The following is a 19,401-nucleotide window of genomic DNA, read 5'->3' on the forward strand; positions in this document are numbered from 1 at the left end:
CCAATATAAACAAGGTAAGGACAAATTTTTCTTCCCTCTGTGTTAGTTAAAAATTAGCACTTAAGAGATTGTTCTTTTTGAAGAACAAAATAATGGGTTTGCAGAAGTGCACCACACAAACTAAGGGGTATTTTTATGGACAGGTTTTTGACACAAGACTATTATTAATCTCTTGGTGGGAGAGTTGTTAATTGACAGATTCAAGGAACTTGGTAAATTAATTGAGGTATCCCTTCTCTAACCGTCCCCATCATCAATGAACATACTGAGAGCCTGCTATGTCAAATAATTAGTAGCTTATACTAAACCATTAGGACTTTACCAGTTATAGGATATGTATCAGTGTTTGTTTTGGAAACTACATTATTTGGATTTAAATAATACCAAAACTTTTCTTTTGGTCAACAATATTTATACTCATGTGATGACACTCAAAACATCACTGGGACATAAACACACATCTATGCCAAGTAATAGGTTTCTTTTTCTGATTATGAAAGTAGTACATCTAAGTGAAGAAAATTTTAAAAATACGTTTAAAATAAAGAACAAAAATATTTTTAAAGGCCAGCAAGAAATAATAACCAGTAATTCCTTTATTTAGAAGTAACTGACTATTGCAGTTAACCATATTTCCGTACAGTTAAGTTTATGAAGTTTAAACTATTTAAGTACACTGCCTTTTTTCATGAGAATTTATCAAAAATGTTTCTTCAACTTATTTAAAACTCTTTAAAGACATTTTCAATGGCTGCATAATGATCCTTGTGTGGAGTAGTGTTCCCTTAAGTGGTCATTTAAGCTGTTTTCCTTACTTTCTTAGAAATAATGTTGCTGTGAACTTTTTTATGGATAAATCTGTTTTAGCATTTCAGATTATTTTCTAAATTAGGATAAATTCCTAGAAATAGGCTAAAAGGCCAACATTTTTAAGCTTCTTCATCTGGTAAAAATTTTTCTGTAAAAAAAAAATCTTTTAATACTCTACATATGTTTATACTGAAAATAAACCTAAGGAGAAAAATTTATGTGGCCTACCTTTTAAAATTGAGATGAATTTTTAAGCTTAGGCTTAGAATAGAAACTCAGTGGTTTTGTTTTGCTTTGTCTTATGTATTTATTTTTTGGCCATGCCCATGACATGTGGAAGCTCCCAGGTCAGGGACTGAACCCATGCCACAGTTGCAACATGCACCACAACTGCAGCAACACCAGGTCCTTAACCCACTGTGCCACAAGGGAACTTACTGCTTTGTTTTTATTTTAATAGCTTACTTTTAAGGGAAAATCCACTCTTCAAAATATTATTTACTTCTCTTTGTCAGGTTTGAAACTTACACTTAATTTGAGATAGAAGTTTAAATATATACGTATTTCAGCCTAATGCTTCTATTTTTCAAGGTATTAGCATCACTTTTTTCCTATTTCCAAGTATGTGCACATAACAGTGTTCCCTCCTGATGCATCATCAATGTAATGTCACAGGTACACACGTAATTCATGGTTTAAGTATACACAATTCACCTGTGGATAAAAATCTAATTACAGATCAAGGTCATTCCCAAATTTAGCAAATTTGGCACAAGAGTCTAAGAGTGCCAAAATTAATATTATAAAACAGTTCGGTTGTGCTACCCTGAAATGTATAGCATATGCAGAATAGGGCAGGTTCACCCCATTCTAAAATTTAGAATGGTAATGGGATCACAAAACTTGGGAAAACCTCCAGGAGAAACTGAATCAAAGTAAATTAATTATTGCTTTTCAGTAGCTATCATTTATTAATTCACTCACCAACATTCACTGAACATCTTTTATGTGTCAAACACTTGGCAGGAGCTGGAGTTAACAAAAAGATATAGGCCATCTCTCCTGGAAAATACATTCTAGTGGAAAAGAAAGACAAAAGCAAGTGAACAAATAAGTAAAATGGTTAGAAGTTGTAATCCAGTTACTTCCATTTCTCAGTATTATTTATATGAGTCAAAGAAGTGATTTGAGTTCTCCCCCAAGAATTTTTAAAGTGGTACTGAGTAAGAAAAAAGTTAAAAGATTTAGGATTAAGAAACAGACGATCTCTAGAGATATTTTACAACTCTGATCATTATCATTCCCTTGTGCCTTGTACCCACCCTCTCCCCCAAAAAAAGACAGACTAGGATAAAGTTCATTCTCTTTAGCCCAACCTTCAGTCTCTAGTCTGGTATGAACCAACCTCTGATGTAGCCAGTTATAACTGAAGGTAAAATGTGCCAAATTTGGAGAGCAAGGAAACCCAGGTTTTAGCAAGTTAGCAATGCTGGGATCAAGGCCTTAAGGGAGACATTTAATTTTCCAGGGTCAGTTTCCTTTGCAAAATGATGAATTTTGACTAAATGATCTCTAAAATGCCTTCAAGCTTAAAAATTCAGTGTATATGCATCTCTCCTTAAAATATTATTTCCATTATGCTGCTATTTATACTGGGGGTGGGGAGGACATAGCAATGAGGAAAAATACAGAGGTCAGAAAGAATAAGATTGATTCATTTTGGACAGAAATAAAGGATCTGCAGTTTATAATGACCATTTTCTCATGTTACTGAATATTTTTGAAAACATTTTTAATATCTGCATGGCATTCCAACATATGGATATACCACAATAAATTTGTAACTGTACCTTCATTTTAAAAATTATTTCCCTGTTTATGCAATTATCTAAGGATATTTAGAATCTATGCTTGTCTACTGGTATTCAAAATACTACTGCAGGCTCTCTCTCTCTGCCTCGTTCCTTTTGTGGGGGGAAAAAATTTACTGGGATTCCTTCTTCTTATCTACTCCAGCCCATACATGGCTTTCTCTTAATATAAAGACTCCACTTTGGACAATGATATATACAGCCTGCTCTTCCTCTTTTCTAAAAAAGTGTCACCCCTGAGTAAGGTCCATATTTTTTGCAGCTCTCCTGAAGAATGCGAATCAAAGCCAATTCCATGCCTTTATCAAGTCTGGATAATGTACATTTTTAGCTTTAACCGAATCTGAAATCCATGAGATTAAATGCCTACCAGCAGACAAATAGGTAAAGATTCATTTCTGTCCGCTATAACAAAAATGTGATTTAGTTCTGTCATAATATACAAAGATACAGATGATTTAGTTAACTATGACAAAAGTAACTATGATTGGTGATTCTGCCATGATCTTGAACTTGTTCTAATATTGTTATTTCATTGAAACATTAGAACATAAGTGTACAATTAGGAGAAGTAAAACTTAAGGTTTTAACTGCTAACTTCAGTAACAGTAAATACACAATCTGCTATTTAGTTTACGTTTTGTAATATGGCATATTATTTCAATAAATGTCACATTCTGCATTGGCTTTGCTACTTCATCCATTGAGTAAAAAATTCAAAGAGGTGACACACTGATTTATAATTACTCTAAAAATATCTTGAATGAGTTAAAAAAATCTTTTCAATTTAATAGTTTTTATTTAAGAGAAAAGCAAAATCTCTGTTGTGCCTCTCTGTGAATTGGTGCAAGTTGAACATTTTCTTTATAACTTTAACTTACTTTTAAGCACCTGTAGAGTATCAATTTGGAATCTGAAGGAAGAGTCACAGTAATAATTAGTTCTACCAATAGCTATGGACATTGTAGTCACAGATAGTAGAATTTTAGTGAAGGGCTCTTTGGGGTCATATAATCTAGCTCTCATTTTAGAGATAAGGAAAATGAAGGCCAAAGTTTTTATCATTCACAGCAGCAAGCTTGGAGGGCAGAGGGGAAGGAGACTCCTGACATTGTCTGTTGGCCTAATGCATGGCAGAGGGTAACAAATTATAAGCTAATACAGTTGAATAAATCTAAGAGATCTGGTTTGGATCCTAAGTATACATTTTCTCTTAAGATATTGTTGGATGATCCATTCCACCTTAATCTATTACCACAGACACAAAAGGGAAGTGACTTTACACAAATTGATGCTCTTGTGCAATAAAATGCAAGAGAGAAGTTGGTGTTGGTTTGGCAGAGCTACAATACCGTACCACTCCTGGGGGGAACATTAATATATCTCCATGTGCATGCATAACTGAGGCTTCTTAATTGTGCTTCAGGAAATGCCATTCACATATATTCCAATGTAAATGATGCCCATGGGAGTTGTACATCATACAGCCTCTTTGAATACAAGTTTTGTATATTGAGTTAATTAGGGGAGACTAATTGCCATAACAGATCAACCCCAAAATGTATAACAGCTCAAGTCTGTTTCTTGCTAAAATAAACAGGCATTTCAATGCTTAGTTTTCAAGGTCTTTCTGTACCTAGGCTTTCAGTACCAAAGTTCCAAGGTCTCCCTGGGGGTCTTTTCTATTTCAGTCTGTAGGAAGCGGAGTTTTTAGGGGAGAGAACTCAAAGTAGTACATGTAACTTCTATTCTCATTCCATTGGCTGTAATTTAGTCACATGACCACAGCTAACTACAAAGGAGGCTGGGAATAAGCTTATCTGTTTGGCCAAGAAGAAATAAGAACATGGGGAGTTCCCATTGTACTCAGTGGAAACCAACCTGACTAGTATCCATGTGGATGTGGGATTGGTCCCTGGCCCCACTCAGTGGGTTAAGGATCTGGTGTTGCCATGAGCTGCAGTGTGGGTCACAAACGTGGCTCGACTCGGTGTTGGTGTTGCTGTGGCTGTGGCACAGGTTGGCAGCTGCAGCTCGGATTAGACCCCTAGCCTGGGAACTTCCGTATGCTGCAGGTGCAGCCCTAAAAAGCAAAAAAGAAATAAATAAGAATATGGATTTTGATGTCTGGCTAGCAGCCACTGCTCACTTGGGTGCTCTCTCTCTCTCTCTCTCTACATATACATGCATGTGCACATACAAACACACACAAATTCTGGTCACCAAAAATTAACTCATAATTGTGCTTCAAATAAGAACAATAGTGGAAGAAAAGGCCTTTTAAGAACTGTATTTATGTCTACCCTTTCCCTCCTTTGGGCAGAATTGTCAAGGCACAACAAAAGTTAACTGAAATCTCTACATGAAGGGAAAAAAAAAATGTTTGCAAGAATTACCTTTATATATATAGTAGAAAGGGGTTGGCTTGGTTTTCTTATCCCATCAACTGGTCAAATTTAGAACTATGATCGGGCTGTTTGTTTTAAAGGCACAAAGCCATCAAGTTCCCTTTTAATTACACTATTAGTAAATGACATTTGACAAAGATTCAACTTTGTACACAACAAAGATAGCAATTCCATAAGCAGCTCAATTTTTTTTTTCCCTTTGAGTAAGCTGCCATGTAATCCTCAAAACTGTTCCCAATTACTTAGTTTTAACAGAAGCACTGCATGGCTGCACTTCTGAAATCATAAACAGGAAGTGTGATATATAAATGTCAGTAAAAGTAAAACTCAATTCTCTGGCTTGAAGTTTTTCTTCCCCTCATATTTTCATGTCAATGTCTGATTTTAGATGTACTTAGAATGATTACGTGAAAGCAAAGAGTAATATTACCTGATCAGTTTTCTTTAGTAACCTAACAGTTTGTTGGGCATTTTCATGGAGAAGGGAATGAAAATGATCTAGAAATTGCTGTTGATTTGGCATTGTTAGAAACTGCTGTTATGTACAGGTTGCACAGCTTTAATTTTTGCCGGAAGACAAGTGAAGCTGGAGAAATTGAGAGTAAATGATTCTTAATTTAACTATTTGGAAATCCATTATAGAAAACACTCTTACGCGTTGTACAGTCTTATTCTGAACCTCAGCAATTCCTTGAAAGTGTTCCTCTACATCAATTCCATTGTGAGACAACTAAGGAGTAGCTTAAGTACTACAAAAATCTAGGATATTGGAGTTCCAGTCGTGGTGCAGTGGTTAACGAATCTGACTAGGAACCATGAGGTTGCAGGTTCCATCCCCGGTCTTGCTCAGTGGGTTAAGGATCTGGCATTGCCATGAGCTGTGGTGTAGGTCACAGACACGGCTCGGATCCCATGTTGCTGTGGCGCTGGTGTAGGCTGGCAGCTACAGCTCCGATTAGACCCCTAGCCTGGGAACCTCCATATGCTGAGGGAACGGCCCTAGGAAAAAAAAAAAAAAAAAAAAATCTAGGATATTATCTCTTGTTCTTCTCTATGAAGAAACTACAGTTCTTTCTACAGCTGATATTTTCTATTTAACACTATTTCAGTATCTCTGCTACATGGACATTTCTATGGAAGTTCCAAGAAAAGATTAAAACTGACCAGTCCAGGCTTTTATATTACATTGAGTATTTCTGGATAAATGTTACCAACATATAGATGCTTCTGTAAAGCTGAAATGTTTTTTTTTAGGAAACTGTTTCTTAATTAGGTCTTAAACTGAACACTAAAGGAATGACTTTACTCAAAGTCACACAATATGAGTGAAATAGTAAAAAAAACCAGAACCTCTGTATGTAAACTCCCTCTCTAGGCAAATCACACTAATCCAGAGAGTAAGTTTCAAAAGGAGATAGTCTGCCCCTCTCTTGAGGGTCTACTTTTCTGCAGCACATGGGCCCGGGTGAATAGCACATACAGTATTTAACACTTGAGGCATTATCTTTTAGTTGAAAATACAACATCCATAGAAAAGATACAAGAATATGTAAAAAGTAACAGAAGAGTAGATTAGCCAAGTACAAACTAGAAATAGTTGCTAAGAGGCTGTGGGAAATGAAGTGATTTGAAACTAGATTGATAATGGATGGAAGTCTAGTAGAACTGGAAAATCCTAAGTAGATTTTTTGAAAGTGGTGATGGGTTTGGATTGCCAGAGAGAAAAGACAGCCATGCATTTATTCATCAAATATGTATAGAATGCTTCTTATGTGCTATGTGCTAGGCACTGTTCAAGGCACGAGAGATGCAACAATATACAAAACTACTGCAGAGTAGGAATAGGCAGGTCATCTCCCTGACTTGACAGGAAGAAAGAACACAAATATAAGTAGAGAAAAATGAAATACTAGGTCTTTTTTATTTTTTTTTTTTTGTCTTTTTTGTTGTTGTTGTTGTTGTTGCTGCTATTTCTTGGGCCGCTCCCGCGGCATATGGAGGTTCCCAGGCTAGGGGTTGAATCAGAGCTGTAGCCACCGGCCTACGCCAGAGGCACAGCAACGCGGGATCCGAGCCGCGTCTGCGACCTACACCACAGCTCACGGCAACGCCGGATGGTCAACCCACTGAGCAAGGGCAGGGACCGAACCCGCAACCTCATGGTTCCTAGTCGGATTCGTTAACCACTGCGCCACGACGGGAACTCCAAATACTAGGTCTTAAATAGTAGGATGCTTCTAAATGGGAGAAAGATGTTCGGTGTGACTTGAACTCCTTTTGTCATTCGGAACAGACTACTTTCCCTTCTCTGTTGGTCAGCTCTCTTAGCTTCCTAGATAACTTTATAAAGACCAGAATAACACAAACCACATAAATACTACACAAATAAAGACTCCCAGCTGAGGTGTATGGAGAGCAAAAAGGGAAAGCATGGCTAGCAGAAGCTGAATTTTATGGCTTTTATCTTTCCAATGGTTACTATCACATATTATCAGTCTTTTGCCTGCGACAATCTCTCATTTGGTACTTAAGTTGTGAGTCAATTCCTGCTCTCTTTTCCTTCCAAGCAGAATCACTGAAAGGAAAGGAGATTCCATTTAAATTCCTTTTTTCTGGCTAATCAAGTTTTCCTTATTCACACAGCAAAACTTCTGGCCACAAAGGGACCTCCCTTCTTTACGGAATATTGATAGAAAGCATTTTATGTTTTGTGTAGGCTAGTGGGGAAGGGTTATGATAAGATAGGATGGGGACTAGGGAGAATACCAAGTGGCTGCCAAATAATACAATACAATACAGGAGACTACAAGGCAAACTTGACATTTAAAAGCTTAGATTAAATGGGCAGTTTTAAAAACGAAAAAGGATATATCGAGTATACTGTAGAGAAGTAATTCTAAGAAGTAACAAGTTTAGCAACTGTTTACCTATGGGAGGGAAAAAACTAAGGAAACGAATCCAAGGTTGTAAATTTGAAGGTCCCAAAATTTGTGCTGTCACCAGCAACAGCCAAGGAATTTGGAAGAAATAGCTTGAAGGGAAAAAATGAACTTAATGTCAGATCTAAGTGGGATATCACAAAAAGACAGAGGACTCGAGTTTTCTTGATAAGCTGTTAAGCCTATTGATGTACATGTGGAAATCATCATTATATAGAAATAGGTTAAAACCCCATGGGCTAAAGTGGGAATGTAATAAACAACATCAAATGGCTGTGTATGAGCTTTAATTGTCAGATCAGGTATTAATTTCAAAGCAATGTCAAAGGAGGTAATCTAGCTTTGGAACTCTTCAGGTTACAAAGCTGTCCTTTATTAAACATTATCTCTTCATTTTAGCTGACCCCTTAGTGGGTGAGAATAACAAAGTGAATGAATAAACTTGAAAGACTTAATTTTTCTGCATTATTTCACTCAATGTTCTGAATTTTTTTTTTTTTTTTCCATTTCTTGGGCCGCTCCCGTGGCATATGGAGTTTCCCAGGCTAGGGGCCAGCCTACGCCAGAGCCACAGCAACACAGGATCCGAGCCACGTCTGCGACCTACACCACAGCTCACGGCAACGCCGGATCATTAACCCACTGAGCAAGGGCAGGGACTGAACCTGCAGCCTCATGGTTCCTCGTCAGATTCATTAAGCACTGCGCCACGACGGGAACTCCAATGTTCTGAATTTTTAACTGAATGTCCTCCTAGCCAGCTTACATAAATTATGTGCCTTAAGATGAAACACACAAAATAAATACAGACAACTTTTCTTCAACTGTGGTATTTTTGTATAAATGCCATGGCTTCAAAAAATATGAAAGGCAGTCATGGCTCAGCGGAAAGGAATCTGACTAGCATCCATGAGGATGCAGGTTCGATCCTTGGCCTTGCTCAGGGGGTTAAGGGTCCGGCGTTGCTGTGAGCTGTAGTGTAGGTCACAGATGTGGCTCAGATCCCGCGTTGCTGTGGCTGTGGTGAGGCCAGAGGCTACTGCTCTGATTCAACCCCTAGCCTGGGAACCTCCATATGCTGCTGGTGCAGCCCTAAAAAGACAAAATATATATATATATATAAAAGGTACATTAGCACAAGTCATCCAAACTATTTAGCAAACCTTTCTGTAAAGGGTCAGATAGTAAATATTTTAAGGTTTGTGGGCCATATACAGTCTCTGTGGTTTTTGGTTTTTTTTTAAATCAGAGCTGCAGCTGTTGGCCACAGCACCACCAGATCTGAGCCTCGTCTGCAACCTACACCACAGCTCACAGCAACGCCAGATCCTTAACCCACTGAGCAGGGCCAGGGATCAAACCAGTGACCTCATGGATACTAGTTGGGTTCATTATCACTGAGCCACAACAGAAACTTCATTTTTTTTTCAGAACCCTTTCAAAATGTGAAAAACATTCTTAGTTCATAGGCCAATACATAACCAGGCTAGACTCGGCTCCAGGGCAATAGTGTGTTGACCCCCCTGACCTGGAATATGCTCACTCTGGATAAATGTTTCTGGTATCCTTTAAAGAGAATGTGTATTCTAGTATTGCAAGTGGAGTGGTCTAGAAAAATCAATTAGGTAATACTGGTGGATAGTGTTAAGTTTACTATACCTGGGCTAGGTTTCAACTTGTTCTAGCAATTATTGAAAGAGACATACTGAAATCCCTGACTATAATTGTAGATTTCTGTTTCTCCTTGTGACTCAATCAGTTTTTGCTTCGCATATTTGGAACCTATTATTATTTGAGGCATAAACATTTAGGATTGTTATGTACTCCTGACTAACTGACCCCTTCTTTATATCTGGTAATATTCTTTGCTCTGAAATCTTACTTTGTTTCTATAATAAGATAGCCACACCAATTTTCTTTTGACTAGTGTCAGCATGAGCATGGTATATATTTTTCCATCCTTTCATTCTTAATGTTTTTGTGTTTTTGTTTGTACAGTGCGCTGGGTCTTGCTTTCTATCCAATCTGACAACCTCTGCTTTTTAATGAGGATGTTTAGACCATTTCCATTTAATGTGATTATTGAAAGGATTAGATTTAAGTCCATCATCTTACTATTTTATATTTGTTCTATTTGTCAGGTGCTCCATTTGTTTATTGCTCCTTTTTTCCTTCTTCTGCTTTTTTTGGATTGAATTTTTTATAGTTCCATTTTTTTCTCATTTGTTGGCTTATTATCTAATATTGTTTAACTGTTCTGCTGGTTGCTTTAGGGATTATGGTCTACATACATAACTTATCACACAGTCTACTTTCAAGTGCTATTACATTACTTTACATAGAGCAAATATCATACTTTTATTTTTTCCCTCCTGGCCTTTATGCTATTGTTATCATATATTTTACTTATGCATGTTGTAAACCCCATAATATAATACATTGTTATTATTTTTGTTTAAACGGTTGTCTTAGAAGTAAATTTTTAAAAAACCTTACACATTTACCTATGTAATTACCTTTTCCAGTGCTCATCCTTCCTTTGTGTAAATCTGTATTTCCATCTGGTGTCATTTCCCTTCTGTCTTAAGGACTTCTTTATGATTTCTTGTTGTGCAGTCTTGGCAATAATACTGAATTTTCACTCTGTGTATTTTCAGAGTTTCTGTAACACTCTCAAATTCAAAGTGGGTAAGCATCAATTAATCTACTCTCTGCCATTGAGTACTATAAATAGCCTTGGCTAAACTCTCTGAGAGGAAACTGAAAAGGAGAGTACTCTACAACCATGAAATAGCCTTGTATCTTGCCTCTAAAAAGTCGAGCTTGGGGCAAGGGGAACTTTCGGTATTCCAGGATGTTGAAAGCCACGAAATAAACATGGATTACCTTCTTAGCAATTTTACTCAGAGATTTTGAAAAAATTATAATCATTATATTTATACCAATCATAGGACTATTATGGCATATAGTACACATTCATTTTAAATTTAAGACAAAACATAAAACTAAAGAAAATTCTATCTTGGTACCAAGCTTCCAAAGGCAATTATTCACTCTTCTCTGCTATAAACCACATTTTTGTGAAAAAGTCTGAGAAGGAGTGACTTTGATTATTCATGATTAAAACCTCTCCTAAAATTGGAATCTAATATCCAGCACAAATGAACATCTCCTCAGAAAAGAAAATCATGGACTTGGAGAAAAGACTTGTGGTTGCCTGATGGGAAGGGGAGGGAGTGGGAGGGATTGGGAGCTTGGGCTTATCAGACACAATTTAGAATAGATTTACAAGGAGATCCTGCTGAATAGCATTGAGAACTTTGTCTAGATACTCATGTTGCAACAGAACAAAGGGTGGGGGAAAAAATGTAATTGTAATGTATACATGTAAGGATAACTTGATCCCCTTGCTGTACAGTGGGGGGAAAAAAAAAAAAAAAAAAACCTCTCCTAAAATTGGATGCTGTCAACAAATGCAGATTATTCATAGAGGTTTTTATTTAATTTGAATATGTATTTCTGAACTGACCACTATACCTTGTTATTCAGCTCATAAATCATTTCTTATCATACTCATAAAAAATATACTTGACTCCAAGGTTTTAAACATTATATTCTAGTGAAGGACTTTTACTTACCAGTTCTCACTTTCATGGCTGTCAGTGTGCCTGTATCCATCAGTACCTTCAACACTGTCGAACCTCCTGATTCTAATCCAGGACAGAAAAAGAATGCACATAAGCCTGCTAAAAATAGGCCCAAAATAAACATAAACAAGCTCATTATGAAGACCTACCATAAAATCTACTTCTAATACGCTATCTTAAGGGAATAAGTAAGGCAAAAGTTTAACCATTACACTGTTCTTTTTACTAGTAGAGAAAAATTGGTAGGAGTCAATATAAATACTCCCAAATAAGAAACTGCTTATGGTACATCCTTACATTATAGAGGAGAATATTTATTCAGTCATTAAAGTATATTATAGTTGAATATTTATTTCTGAGAAATAGATATGAACAAAAAACAGGTGTAAAGGTTTAATAACAGGGTTAACAGTGGTTATTTTTGGGTGTGGGATTAGTCATCTTTTTCTACATCTTGCTCATTTGTATTTTATGTAATATAAACTTTGCAAGGAAAAAAACAAAGTTTTCAGAAGTACTTATTCAACATGAATATTTATTCAAAATGATGAGGTTATTATTTGTTTATTCATTAATTTGACAAATATGTCCGGCACTAGGACCTAGTTCTTGCCCTCATGACTCTTAATTTGTGAGGGGAAAAAAAGGGCATGATCAACAATCTTGGACAATTTTTATTCCTTATTCCTCTCTTTCATTCTCATTATTCAATTCCCAATCATTTCCCTCCCTTATTGATTGAGGACTTTAGCACCTGGCTTCCAGTATCCTTCTCCCTTGCATTTTCTTCTACTGTGTGCCATTTCAGTGTCCATAGACAACCCATCCAAAGACCCCAAACACTGACTTCTACCATCTTACAACCGCTCCATTGAGCCATCCATACACAGAGCCACACACCAAGAATTGCTCCACAGCTTTAGACTCCACTTGTCTCTATTCTGGTTAGCACTTTGCTCCACAACCAAGTCAGGGACTAGTGAGTCACTCTAGCCTTTTCCCTTCATCTCTAGTCCAACCATTACTTCCCTAGTACAAAAACTTATTATCTTCCTCCATGGCTGTAAAACCACACAAAAAACATGTCCATTTGTTTAAAAAATAATAAAATTAAAGGACATTTTACAACATTCCATCTAGTATTTAAATTATGAAACAACAATCATTTTACCTTATTAGCAAACCATGAAGGTTTATACAGAAATATATATAGAATGCACTATTTCCAGAGATCAGAAACCTTGTTATACCCCTATACCTAACAGTGTTTAGCATATAACAGTTATTGCTTAACCATCTGTTCATTTGTAGGGGGGATGTGAAGGAGAAATGAATAGCTTTATTGCCTTGCTAGTCAAAGGGGTACCAGCAGGCTAATAGCTGCAAAAACTGTGTTAATGTCTCCACCCCCCCCAACCCCGGGAGAGTTTGGTGAGGAGTTTCATAGCAATGGTTCAAGGGCAGGATTGCTGATAAAGATGGGTTGTGTCCAGGGCCTCTGTTCCTTTAATCTGTCCTCTTTTTTTTCTGTTTCTGGCACGCGTGCAGCATGCAGAAGTTCCCAAGCCAAGGACTGAACCCGCATCACAGCAGTGACCCAAGCCACAGAAGTGAAAATGCTGGATTCTTAACCTGCTGTGCCACTAGGGAACTCCTGTTTATTTTTGAATAAAGTAAATGTGACATATTTAAAGATACCCGTAACAATTATTAAGCTGCACATTTAACAGTTTAATAAACAAAAGGATTCACATATTATTTTATAATTAGGGAGGAAATGTTCAAAAACAAGTTCACAGGTTCAGTTTTTAAGGAGAAATAAAAGTTATATTCAGTATTTGAAGCTTTCATCTTTATCAGAAATAACAACCATACACACTAACATTTTTTACATCTGAAGAATTTCTTTTTCCTTTTTTTTTTTTTTTTTTTTTTTTTTGTCTTTTGTCTCTTTTGGGCCACACCCGCAGCACATGGACAGGCTAGGGGTCTAATCAGAGCTGTTGCTGCTGTCTTACGCCACAGCCACAGCAACGCCAGATCTGAGCCTCCTCTGTGACCTACACCACAGATCACAGCAATGCCAGATTCTTAACCCACTGATGGAGGCCAGATATCGAACCCGCAACCTCAGGGTTCCTAGTGGGATTCATTTCTTCTGTGCCACAATAGGAACTCCCAAACTTTTGGAATTTCAATTTTATATACAAGGAAAGGAAACTGAGTATAAGAATGAGAATTTCTTGTCAGGTAAAGGTCTCTTATCTACTATACTCTATTAGTGGTTCTGCAGTTTATTAGAAGTATTGTGGTTTTAAGTCACATCAGCTTTGAGTTGTCTTGCCAATGGCATATACATCTACTTGTAAAAAACATTACGTTGATAGAAATATATCCTCTAAAAGGGGGGAAAAGCCTTTGATTGAATATTATGGTACTTCTCGGAGTTCCCGTTGTGGTGAAGTGGTTAACGAATCCAAATGGGAACCATGAGGCTGCAGGTTCAATCCCTGGCCTTGCTCAGTGGGTTAAGGATCCAGCGTTGCCCTGAGCTGTGGTGTAGGTCGCAGACGCGGCTCGGATCCCGCATTGCTGTGGCTCTGGTGTAGGCCGGTGGCTACAGCTCCGATTCGACCCCTAGCCTGGGAACCTCCATATGCCTTGGGAGCGGCCCTGGAAAAGGCAAAAAAACAAAAAAATAAAAATAAACAAATATTATGATACTTCTCTGTATGGAACACTGAAGTGAATTTAATCTTCTGTTTTACTTCAAACATTATTTTTCTTTAAGAGTTTCTTTAAAATGAGGTATGTAGTTTGTAGGTACCATCCCAAGTTCCTTGGGTCAAAAGTTAACAGTATGGGGTCATCAAGTAAATTAAATGTTAATGGCAGAAATTAAAGGACTTAAATTAAAAACATAGGGCCTAATCCTATGATGAAGAAAAGTAAGGAAACATGTTCCCACAAGAGTTGTAAACTGTTCACCTATTTAAAATAAATTACTTCTTCAGAGCTGCCTTAAAAAGTTAATTTGTTTTAAACACATAAGCATTTCTTTGCCAAAAGAGAACATGCTGTATTTTATTATCTTTATTTCCCTATAGATTTGTTCTACAAGGAATAATTTTTTACATATTAAGAATAGAAATTTCAGTGTAAGGCTCAACTCTCATAGAAACCTGGTCACATATCCTCAATCATATCTCCTAGAGACCAAGGGGCTCAACGTTACTTCTGTTTGCTAAAAATGAATAAAAAATGAATGTTAATAGATCCCTGTTCTCCTTAACTTCTAGGACAAGGATCATCCAAAGTCAATAAGGTCTCTGAGAAAGCCAACAGTTGTCATTTTAAACATTTCTTACTCAGTGTAAAGTCTATTAAAAACCTTCAAATTTCTTTTGTTAAAGGGTCAAGAATAGATCTATTTTTATTACTTGCAGGTCTTTTTTATTACTTAAATTGTTCCCCAAATACTCACATTTTATCGGCTAGGACAAAAGTTTACCAATCCTTGGTATATTTTAGACCACGTACAGTATTTGATTTACCATTTGGGGTGTCACTTTTTTGAGATGGGCTCTGTTAAAACTGGAGAATAAACCTTTAAACAGTGAAAGGTTTAAAATCATAAAGCCGCTAAAGAAACGACAGATGTTGGGTGGATAGCAATTCAGTGGCTCCCATGGTTGAAAATACTAGCGGTCACACTTAAGGAGTTATCACATGTAGATGGGAATCAATTTGTTCTCAGCCATTCCAGGGGGTAGTTGCAAATAGGGGTGTTTTATTAAGATTCTATGACTCCAAACCTGAAGACTAAATTTCCCTTACTAGTGAAATTTAAATTATTTTTAAAAAATGTTTCAAAAACCTTTAAAGAGGTATTTAATACATCTAAGCTCAGCATTTTCACACTAATATTTTAGAAAGTAGATAAGTGAAACAAATGGGTTTATCCCTTTACAAGTATCCGTATTGGTAACAGATTGGGAGGGTGGTAGTTCATACTTCTGTAAATATTACCATTATTAATTATAAATGAATTTTAGTTCAGTCCCATAATCTGTGTCCAAGAATATGGAAGCAAAATAATTCTTCGTATAGGGGAAAAAGCCTTATATCTCCATAATCTTAACAGAATCAGAGTTGAAAATATGAATGAATCTATTCTAACCACTTTCAGAAACTGGGACTCTAAACTATGCAAAGTAAATTTCCCCAAACAGAAGTACATTTCCTGATCCATCTATAAATTTTCTTCCATATAATGAATATGGATATACTCAAAAAATCCCAAAAGGCAAAAGAAAATAAAAAGAAAAAAGAAAGAAACTAAAAATATCTTAAAGACTTTAAAAGGTCATCCAAAAAAATTTATAGATAATAAAGTACTTATAAACTGATACCTAATTAATTACATTGTAGAGTTATGAACCATTTAAGTAACTTTTTTTTTTTTTTTGCCTCTTCTAGGGCCGCTCCCGTGGCACGTGGAGATTCCTAGGCTAGGGGTCTAATCAGAGTCGTAGCCTCTGGCCTATGCCAGAGTCACAGCAACGCGGGATCCTAGCCGCGTCTGCAACCTACACCACAGCTCACGGCAACGCCGGATCCTTAACCCACTGAGCAAGGCCAGGGATCGAACCCGCAACCTCATGGTTCCTAGTCGAGTTCGTTAACCACTGCGCCACCATGGGAACTCCTTAAGTAACTTTTGAGGAGGATTTTATCATTGTTTTTTAATGCATCAATTAGCTACAGGGAGAAGAAACTATCAAAGTTACTTCATAGAACAAAGATATTGTTAATATCTGAAATAAATGACACACTTGCATTTTAAAAAGGGAACATAAATGGTGAATATGTGGGAAAAACTCATCACATTCCTACCAACAAATTTCATTAAATGTTGTACAGGTTTATGATTTCAGTATTGCACCAGATGCTGTATCTAATCTAACCGTTCTTGTCCATCTTAAGGCCTAAAAAAGATAAAAAGTACTTAGAATGAAATTATCAAAAAAGTTCAGAAAAATAGCTAGCTTTTGGTATTTTTCCCAATATATACATATATATATATATATATATATATATATATATATATTTTTTTTTTTTTTTTTTAAGTCAGAGTTGCAACATTTATTTTAGGTTCTCTCTCTCTTGGGTTTTTTCCTGTATTTTTTTTTCCTTTTTGCCACACAGGCAGTATGTGGGAATTCCTGGGCCAGGGATTGAACCTATGCTGCACAGTAGCAACCAAAGCCACAGCAGTGAGAACGCAGGAGCCTCAACCTGCTACACCATCAGAGAACTCCCTACAGTATCTTTACCAGTATGTGTAAGTGTATGGTAAGTGTATATATATATATATACACACACACACACACTTACCATAATAAGAAGCTTAATTTGAAATTTTCAGGTAAATATTAAATTTGAAAATTAAAAATTCACAGTAGATAATAAGTAGCTATGGATATATGACACAGATTAGGAACATATTCAAGCCAGCCATTGTTAAACCTTATTCTTTTTGCTTTTATTATTAATTCTTCTAGTTTACTAGTTATATTCCTGAAGGAGAGGTGTCCTAAGCATAGGTATTTATAGCACATTTTAACTATATGATAAATAAACAAATACAAAACATTCTTAGGAGTTCCCGTCGTGGCACAGTGGTTAACGAATCCAACTGGGAACCATGAGGTTGCGGGTTCAATCCCTGGCCTTGCTCAGTGGGTTAAGGATCCGGCATTGCCGTGAGCTGTGGTGTAGGCAGCTTGGATCCCGTGTTGCTGTGGCTCTGGCGTAGACCGGTGGCTACGGCTCCGATTAGACTCCTAGCCTGGGAATCTCCATATGCCGTGGAAGCGGCCCCAGAAAAGGCAAAAAGACCAAAAAAAAAAAAAAAAAATTCTTAAAACAGAATAACTTGTTCATAATGGATACTCAGTAAACATCAATTTATTTCAATTAGAAACAGCCTTCACAATCAATATAGCATTTTATATTCTTGCAATTTTAACTCACAGTTTATAAGAATACACAGAACATAATACAGTTCCTTGGTGGTGCAGCAGGTTAAGGATCTGACATTGTCACTGCTGTGACCCAGGTCGCTGCTGTGGTGCGGGTTCAATCCCTGGACCAAGAACTTCTGCATGCCACAGAGCAACTGATGATCCTGTCTCGCTTTGCTGAATCCCATTCATTCCCATTAAATATTTATTAATGCCAATAAATGTACTGAAGACACAGAACAAGGATGGACAGAGTCCAGGCTATTGTGAAACTCTCAAAACCAGGAATTATATCTATATATGTATGTATGAATATTCACTACAACGGTGACACATCAACATGCATACAAAATGGCTTTTTACCTATATTATTTTCCTATTTCCATACTATAACAATTACCATGAATTTGGTGGCTTAAAACAACAGAAATGTGTAACTGACAGTTTTGGAAGTTAGAAGTCCAAGCGGGCCTCCGTGGGCGAAAGTCAAGGTGTAGGCAGAGCTGCACTCCTTTCTGGTGGCTCTAAGAAAGAATCTGTTTCCTTGCCTTCCCAGCTTCTAAAGGCTACCCTCATACCTTGGCTCATGGGCCCCCTTCCATTTCAAAATCAGTAAGAGCTGGTTGAGTCTTTCTCACATCTCACCGTTGTGACACTGACTATTCTGCTCCCCTCTTCCACGTTTAGGAAAACTGTGGAATTATACTGGGTCTACTCAGATAACTCAGGATAATCTACCTTTAGGTCACCTGAGTAGCACCCTTCATTCTCTCTGCACCCTGAACACCCCTTGCCATGTAACATAACATATTCACAGATTCCAGGGATTAGGACATGGACATTATTAGGAGAACCATTACTCTATCTACCATGCAGATGAATCGTTTTTCTCTAGTTTTCTTCAGGAACTCCATCGACCATTATCCATCTCTGAAGTTACACACAACCAGTTCACATAACCACTTGATTCTAGAGAAAGGGTCTGTAACTGTCAACAAATTCTCAATGTTTAAGCATCTTCGGACTAACTCATAGAATATCAGTGTTCCTTAGAAGGATAGTCTGGCAGTGTCAACAATGCCAAATTTTAGACTGGCTTTTAAATGTGTATATTTTTAGCTTTGAAGACCTTGATATGGGTTGAAAGTTTTTTCTTGTTATATTTTTCCTGTGAGTGTTTTTAGTTTTAATCATCCTAATTATACTTCTTTACATCTTGCACATGTAAACATTTTTCTACACTGGTATGCATCATTTTGTGATGATGTGAACAGTAAATCCAGTGGACTTTGCACAATTTACTCAATAATCTTACTCTTAAGACATATCAAGCCAACCCCCTTTTTTGCTATTACATTTAGTATGTTGGAATGAGCATCTTCCTGCATAGATCTTTTTCCATTTATTTCACCTAGACTAGATTCTTGAAATTGGAATTTCTGGCAGGATGATATGGATATTTCTCTAATCCTTTTTATAATTACCAAGTTACTTTCCTAAATGTCTTTTTAAATTTGCACTGCCACCAGCCTTTACTCACTCATATCATCAATGTGAGGAGGTTTTTTAAAATGTCTTTGAGGGTACCCTTTGTGCATAAAAAGAATATTCAAGGGCCACTTAAATTCCTATCCCAGTTATTAACTAAAAAACTTAGTTCTCCCTTAACTTTTTTTTTTTTTTCCCACTGTACAGCAAGG

The 19,401-nt window shown here is 36.8% G+C and overlaps 2 protein-coding genes across 23 annotated transcripts in view; one reads left to right on the forward strand and one right to left on the reverse strand.

Annotated features, from left to right (window-relative positions):
- LOC106507157 (uncharacterized) overlaps positions 1-19,401 on the reverse strand; it is a 674,540-nt gene that overhangs the window by 644,361 nt on the left and 10,778 nt on the right. For 11 of the 22 annotated variants that reach the window (XR_014819419.1, XR_014819422.1, XR_014819420.1 and 8 more), the window contains 3 exons: positions 11,667-11,738; positions 10,545-10,700; positions 1,795-1,886 (listed from right to left, as the gene is read on the reverse strand). Coding sequence is in view for 5 of the 22 variants with exons in the window: in XM_084981757.1 (XP_084837883.1) it covers positions 1,795-1,885 (91 nt within the window). In the remaining 17 variants the exon portion in view is untranslated. The remainder of the gene's footprint in view (positions 1-1,794; positions 1,887-10,544; positions 10,701-11,666; positions 11,739-19,401) is intronic. The other 11 variants (XR_014819427.1, XR_014819426.1, XR_014819428.1 and 8 more) reach the window with 3 other exon arrangements.
- The window catches only part of LOC146398562 (uncharacterized), a 119,326-nt gene that overhangs the window by 10,937 nt on the left and 88,988 nt on the right, over positions 1-19,401 (forward strand). The gene's annotated exons all lie outside the window — the stretch shown is intronic.

This window comes from Sus scrofa, chromosome 11 (assembly GCF_054392235.1).
Source record: "Sus scrofa isolate SSC_HxYL_T2T_F1_AM1 chromosome 11, Sscrofa_HxYL_maternal_Yorkshire_Landrace_v2.0, whole genome shotgun sequence".
In the NCBI taxonomy this organism is placed as follows: domain Eukaryota; kingdom Metazoa; phylum Chordata; class Mammalia; order Artiodactyla; family Suidae; genus Sus; species Sus scrofa.